The sequence below is a fragment of the Musca autumnalis genome, unplaced genomic scaffold (genome assembly GCF_047663935.1).
Source record: "Musca autumnalis isolate F117 unplaced genomic scaffold, ASM4766393v1 scaffold_1, whole genome shotgun sequence".
Taxonomy (NCBI): Eukaryota; Metazoa; Arthropoda; class Insecta; order Diptera; family Muscidae; genus Musca; species Musca autumnalis.
Genome location: NW_027411644.1, coordinates 194102254 through 194109930, shown reverse-complemented (window position 1 = coordinate 194109930; position 7677 = coordinate 194102254). Strand labels below are relative to the sequence as shown.

Genomic DNA, 7677 nt, shown 5'->3' with positions numbered 1-7677 from the left:
ACAATCAGAAGAAGAAAAAAGGTCAAGTCGCTACCCGACAGCGCGTGGAATGCTGACACAGACACCTTGTTTACCTTTCATAAAATAATATGGTATGCTATGCGGCGCCAGTGTGGTATGCAGTGGAAGAATGCTCAAACCACCCAGAATGCTCTCCCTGACGACTGCAAAAGGGTACCTCCTCATGACATCAATTCAACTCGGCGATTAAAAATAGATCCCATATTATATGAGAGAAGTCTACCTTGTCCCTACGAGGATGTTGTGGGAACATATGTATGTAGTACCATTTGTGAGTTATTTAGCACATTTAACATCAAGGCGGTGCAACCGCCTCATTTGTATCCCAACATATGTCCTGCGAGTACTGGGATCACACGGTATACTTAATTGCTAAGCCCACTCACCTGTTTCCAGGTTGCAGATTTTTTTATTTTGGACAAATAAGAACACAATTAGACAACTGCAAATATATATAAAAAACATGTGGGTAAGCTACAACAACAACCGCTACGATATAATCCCTCCTTTTAGGCATTACAATAAAATCACCGCCCATAGATACAAAAAGGGGGTTTTCATAAATAAAAGTTGTGTGAATATTTCTTAACTTTATTGGTTGTTTTTGTTTTCTTAAAATACATAAATAAAATTATCTTACATCTCTCTACATCTCAAATTAAGGACGACAGTCTTATAAGAATACCAAGTAAATAAAAAAAGAACACAAACGTTATTAACAACCTAAACATGAAATACTTTCATTATTGTTGAAAAGTATTTTTACCAAATGTTGGCAACTTGTGGGTAAAGCCACAACACGATTCAGTGTTGCTGAGGAAGATGACGAAGAGGAACTGCTTTCACTGAAATAGTTCAATATAAAAAATGATATACCATTGATTATGCTATAGTTTTCTTGTTCATCTTACCTCATTGGCGACAACTTCTTTACATCCCATACTCTTAAGCTACCATCTCGACTACCCGATGCTATATAACGACCATTTGAACTCCATACAATATTTGTTACGGTGGCTGTGTGATCTTTCAGTTCATTTAGTTGGGAACCAGCAGCTATATCAAAAATTCGAATTTTTGATTCTTCACCACCGGCTGCCAACATTCTACCGTCTGGACTAAAGACCAGACTAGATACCGGCTGTTTACAATCGGAAAAGACACGCAGTAATTTACCACTGGTAACACACCAGAAGCGAACCGAAAAATCAGCTGATCCTGTGGCCAGGTAAGTGCCATTGGGATGAAAAGCCAAACACTGTAAAAAACAGACACATATATTAAAGATAACTACTAATAGCTATGTTTTATTGAGAGACATACTTCCACATCTTGTGTATGACCAGCATAAGTTATCAGGGGAAATTCTCTTTCCAGCGACCACAAGCGGGCGGTTAGATCTTTTGAACCCGTTGCCACATACATTCCAACTGGACTTTCTTCCATACACCAAATGGGATAACGATGGCCGCGATATATTGCTGCTGTTTGTAGGTTTTCAGAACGCCAACATCGCATTGTGGTGTCTTTGGAAACACTGTAAATGACCGAATAGCGCTGAGAGAAACGTACATCTGTAACACCGGCACCATGACCTCGTAGGTATACACCGCCATATGCGTTACTAAAATTTGTAAATAAAAAATATTGAAATATAAACTGAGCAATAGCATGCCACCGCCCACTTACTAGGAGTTGTCTTCATATTTCTTTTCATAGTATTTTTCCTTTACATATTCCATTTGTAAATCGGGACTCCGATGTAATTCTTTAATGCACTCTTCCATTTCGTCTTCATTTTCTTCACAGAAATTGTTCAAATCCCAGCGACAGTGTTTTGATAAATTACGACCATAAAGATTTCTTCCCCTAGTAGAATGTTGATTCATTTGCCACAATTGTATGAGTGAATTGTCAAAACCGGCTACTAGATGGCATTCGGAAGGATCCAAGCTGGCCGAGGTTAAACTGAAAGAAAGAAAATCAAAGATTTAACAAAAGGGACAAAATAAATTGAATTGTGTCATCACTCCCGCTACCATAACCCGCTACGATGACCCATGAAAAAATATTCGTTAAAAAATCCACGTTTCTTGTTCCGAAAACACATGAAAAAATATTCGTTAAAAAATCCACGTTTCTTGTTCTGACAGCCCATGAAAAAATATTCTTTAAAAAATCCACGTTTCTTGTTCTGAAAGTCCATGAAAAAATATTCTTTAAAAAATCCACTTTTCTTGTTCTGATTGCCTATGAAAAAATATTCTTTAAAAAATCCACGCTTCTTGTTCTGATGACCCATGAAAAAAATATTCTTTAAAAAATCCACGTTTCTTGTTCTGATGGCCCATGAAAAAATATTCTTTAAAAAATCCACGTTTCTTGTTGAAAATGTGATTTGTAACACCTTACTTACCCTTGATTCTTGTCCGCAATCTTTACAATTCGTGGATATTCTAGGGGATTTTTAAAAATTTGTTCACGACATTCTTTGAGATTCTTTATGCAATCTACAACATTGTAGCCACTAACTTTGCTCTCATTAGCATCCACTTCAGTTTTGATATGTACATCAGCCGGCTCTTCAGCTGATCTTTTATTGGAACTTCTATCTCCACTTGATGATGAGGAGTGAGATTTTGTCTTCGCCACTGGAACCTCAGTATCCTCTTCATCATCCAGTTGTATTTCATCGGCTGGCATAAAAATTGTATCTTCAGATAATTGTCTCACTTCATAATCGATAATGTGAATATGTATCCATGTGTAGATGAGATTTAATATTAGAACATGACCACGTTTTTCTAAAAATGTTTTCAGAGCATTCACCACTGCCTCGCTGGTGTGTATTTCATATTTTGAAGATCTATATTGGGAAACTTCGGGATCTTGTTCGAGCGTTTCTAGTTTTTGACATGCCGATAACTTTTGTATTAATTTCATAAAGAATTCCAACTCCGGATCATCCTCAGCAAAAGATTCGCGGGTATAGCGTATATTTAAATGCTGCCAACCAGAGTCGGTCATATTCATATCTGTGGAGGGTACTGAACAGCCATTTATTTTGGTTGGAAAAGGAGCCTCGTAGGTATCTACAGCAGCCACTAAGTGTGAATATTTGCGTAAAAAATCTACTGCCGCCTTGGTTTCACGACCTTTTATTAATTCCAAATACAAATGGCACAACAAGGGTCCATAGAACCTTTTTAGCTCAGTGCGTATTTCTTCTGGTTGCGCATCCACAAATTGAGAAAATCTATAAAACATGGAAATGTTGGTTTCAAGTTAACAATAGTCCCAATATTCTGCTCAAACTTAACTTACTTTGCAAATTGTTGATCCACCATGTTGTAGTTGTTGGTCAAACATAAAACGTTTGAGTAAACAAAGGAATTGCCTGCATGTAAATCAGCATCAATCATTTTTTGCAGCACAAAGTTTTTCTTGTTTTGTAGCAAGGCAAAATCGGACTTGCGGAACTTATCTGAACCCTGGAAAGGAAGGATTAAAAAATAATTAAAATCAAAATTACACACCCGCTTTTTTCTATACTCTTACCACGAAAGATTTTTGCTTTAGATATAGACGTCCCACCGCTGCCCTCAGTACATCTGTTTTGGATTTTTTTGATTTGTTGCCACTGCATAGTGGACTGGAAGCATGATGATTGCTTTGGACACTCATTTAAAGCGGATTTATTTATATTTTAAAGTATCTTGCAAAAAGTCCCGAAAATTATTTATCCTCTTCCCACCGTTTGTTTTGATTTTGTTTGACAGCACAGTTGTAAAGTCGAAGGTATTGACAATGTTGCCACATCGCCGATATAGGGCTAAAAATTGTAGGCATTGAATCTAGACACCAGATCATGGTACAATAATACAGGTAAAAGCAAGTCCCAGCCATGGTACAAATACACAGGTAGCCGCATCGGCAATTGTTGGTAACATAAGGTGTCAAAATTTGACACTAATTCAATGCAGTTGACACATTATGTTACCATCAGCTGGCATGATAATGCTACCTGTATTATTGTACCATGGTCCCAGCTGATTAGATTCACCCGTAATACTAGTGTCAAAATGTATATGACGTTTTGTCACGGTGTATACTTTTTGTCAAACGTTGTTTTCAAAATAAAAAAAATAAATCAACCACATACAAACAGATGGAAATTAAAAATATAAAAAAATTAATAGATACGATGGACAATGGTGCTTATTTCAACCTTCCATTAGATCCACGCCTTTCAAGAAGAATAACTGTACATGTTGGGATCCCTTTTAACCAGAGGATAGAGAAGAGTAGGAAAAATGGACGAGCTTCCATGCAGAACCATTTGTGGTGCATTCGCCGAACGTTATGACTATGGAATGGTAATAAAGTACATATACATATTTAAGAATTGAAAATTTATGTAATAAAGCAACTTTGTTCAGTTCCCCAGATGTAAATATTACCTTCCATTCCACATCCTTTCAAGAACTTTGTGAGGAAAAGGAAATAGATATACACCAGGAGAAAACGTCAGTCATACATAAAAAATCCATATTATGTATTTACCTGAGCCCTGAATAAACAAATAAAAAATTATTTATAATGAAGTGTTATGTTATGGAATGATTTTCATGGGACTCCCGTGTCCAACATATACATATATGTGTTCTCAGAACATCCCCAAAAGGACAAGGGAGAGTTTTCTCATATCACTGAATGCAAGCCGATTCATATTAGCTCAATGATATGGAAACTATTTTCTATCGCCGCTCTTGTATAGAAGTTTTTCATGGCTGAAATACTATGCAAATGAAAGCTGCCAAAAATGCAGATGTATGAAAATCTGGTTAGGAATTGATGGCGGGAGTGCTTACAACTGCACCACGGTGGCTTCCATGGCTAGTATACGTAAACGAACACAAACAACTAATTACACAGTTATGTAATAAGTCGAGGACTGCACCAGGACGTTCCGTGACGGACGACGGAAGTTTGCAGTATACAGGTCGGAGACCTGTTGAGTGAAACAGGGACTTTGACAAAAATTTCTACAAAACATATTCACACCCTCCATATAGATCCTAATATGTGCATATTATTGTACAACCATGGCGTGGAGAGATAGGATAAACGTCTACATAGCTGATTTAGTGTAGTTCTTCCTCTGAGGAATATGAAATCATCCACCGCAAAATGTACAGACATAATAGCCACATGGACAGCTAAAATTAAGCTCACTCTGAGTGTATTGGTTGATGAAGCCCTGGATCTCATCACCAACTATATTGGGTGCAAACATTGATAGCAAGGTGCAGAAAAGACCGCCGTCCTCTTTCAAAGCAATAGGTTTTGATGACCTCATTCTAAGATCCAACAACAACACAGGACAATAGCATACGAAGTGTTTATATGCGGCGCGGCGCAATTTATTTCTTTTTGCTACAAGTTGCATGTAGTATTTAGCATTAAAAGTATTCCTTAAACAAAATTCAAGCACAAAAAATCTTGGCCGTTGCGATATCTAACCCCTTTGTTTTGTCATCCTTCGTCGCTCTTTCTTCATAATTATTGATTCCATCTGAAAAATAATCAATTATTAGTGATTGTAAATATTATATTAAGAGAAATACATACCGCTAAAAACTCTTTGTTAAGAAGAAGTGTAGTTGAAACGTTAAAATTTGAAAATCTAACTTTTTTCATTCAACTCTTTTTTTAATTAAAAAGAAATTTTTTAAGACAATATGAACCTTCAAAGTGTGTTTATATTTTTATATTTGTTTACATTTTTTTGACCATATGGCTCTGACACTAGTATTACGTACAACAACAAATTTCTATGTGGTTGTTGTATCGATTGTTGTACAACAACACTTGCTTTTACCTGTAATAATTGTACCATGACACCAGATATGGACAATCAGTACTTCTATGTTTATTATACCCTAGACAGACGGCAGAGTTAATTTGCATTAAAAATGTCCTAATTTGAATTAATTTTTCACCCTGACAGACGATAGTTTCTGCATTTATGAAACAGCTGTTTGTGTTGTTTGTTTGTACCCAGCAGACCATTTCATAAAGCTTTACAAAAGTTCGCCAAAATATGCGAAACAAATACACTTTCTACCTTTGATCTTTTCACCACGATGAAGCAAAAATAAATTTAATTTATTCGCTATATTTTTGAGTCTTTTTAATATTATAAAAATATTGCAAAACTTTAAAAAATATTTGAGGAAGATATAATTTTCGATAGAATTGGTATGGTGGGTAATGACATTTTTTGTGAAAATAAAAAATTGAAAAAGAGATTTGTTAGAAGGCGTGAAAAACGATTAGCTGCTATTCTACTCGCGAAAGACCACTACTTATTTTGAAGAAACGCGAAAATTGCTGATTTGCTTTCCCTTTTTATTTTCTTAAACATGGAAATTTGACAAAAGACAATTGATTTTCAACAGCATTGCCATATTGAAATTGCTAAATCCAGTTTAAATTTCCTTTGATTTTGTGCATTAAGAATGTGGATAATGCACGAATTAATTTGAATTAAGGCAGTTAATGCAAATTAACGCTGCCGTCTGTCTAGGGTATTATAGCCCGTTTAGACTAGTCATTTTAAATCGACTCGATTTCTAAATCCAACTTTCAAATCCTAGTTGTTTAGACTAGTCTAAAATGATATAAGATGCCAGTCAGCTGATCTATGTTTACGTATACATACGCGAATTTGCAAAAAGAATTGCTTGAAAATTAAAAATGGAATGGAATACTGCAAAAAATTATATGACAAATTGCTATTAAATATGTTTACAATTCATATTAAATTAAAGGTACATCCATTTTATTTTATATTTTTTCTTTTTTTCCGCTTCTGTTTGTTTTTGTGTGTTTGTGTTTACAGTTATTTGAAAAATGTAAATAATAGGGTTATGACTTTTTTGAAACCTCACATCCCTGTGTCATATTTTGATGAGGTTTTGCATAAGATTATATAAAATCTTAATTACAAGGTAATTCGATAGAAAAAAGCTCACGCACAAAAAGCTTTTAAAGTTTTCATAGATGAGCTTTTTGGAAAATTTTTGGAGCCACTTTAAGCACATAAATAACTCAAAACAATCGTTAAAGCCACCAATTTTATCGTCATATTATTACATATATCATTTTATATCATATATCAGGAAAAATGTCTAAAATTGTTTTTTTTTTTTCATTTCAAAAAAATAAAAAAAAATTTTGATACTACATCAATGATTTTTGGTACATAGATTAAGAAAAAAATCAGCATTCCAAATCTGTTTTCGTTAATAACTTTGATCGTTGCGCGCAAAAGATATGACCGTTTTAATTATGATAATTAGAAAAAATTCTAAAAAAATCGCAGCTTAATATAGTTAGCTGTTATATCCTATTATCGTTAACTGAATTCGTAACCTTTGCGATGAAGCAAAAAATAATCGCAAAGTCTCAATAGATTCGTGAAAAATCTAATTTGTTAAATAATTTCACGTATTTACAAACGTATTTTTGAAAAAATGAAACCTAAGATGTGAAGGTTGGAGCTATAGTATTCATGTTATTTGCAAAAATACGAAGACAATATTACGGAAAAATTAAAATCATATTATTCTAATTTTATTTTTTTGTGGTTTT

The 7677-nt window shown here is 34.5% G+C and overlaps 1 protein-coding gene across 1 annotated transcript; it reads right to left on the bottom strand.

Moving 5' to 3' along the window:
- Nucleotides 1-575: 575 nt before the first annotated feature.
- On the bottom strand, nucleotides 576-3884 carry wda (will decrease acetylation). Its single transcript, XM_073959427.1, has 7 exons — nucleotides 3580-3884; nucleotides 3346-3512; nucleotides 2438-3277; nucleotides 1711-1989; nucleotides 1345-1645; nucleotides 933-1279; nucleotides 576-866 (listed from the first exon to the last, which is right to left on the bottom strand). The coding sequence occupies exons 1-7, from the start codon at nucleotides 3703-3705 to the stop codon at nucleotides 737-739; spliced, it is 2190 nt and encodes a 729-aa protein (XP_073815528.1). The 5' UTR covers nucleotides 3706-3884; the 3' UTR covers nucleotides 576-736.
- Nucleotides 3885-7677: the final 3793 nt, after the last annotated feature.

What these genes read in the sequence shown, in the direction of transcription:
- wda (XM_073959427.1), bottom strand. Translation starts at nt 3,705, where the DNA reads ATGAGTGTCCAAAGCAATCATCATGCTTCCAGTCCACTATGCAGTGGC. An exon ending in GTCATACACAAGATGTGGAA is followed by an intron (nt 1,280 to 1,344) that starts GTATGTCTCTCA and finishes TGTTTTTTACAG; the next exon opens with TGTTTGGCTTTTCATCCCAA. An exon ending in AAGAAGTTGTCGCCAATGAG is followed by an intron (nt 867 to 932) that starts GTAAGATGAACA and finishes GAACTATTTCAG; the next exon opens with TGAAAGCAGTTCCTCTTCGT.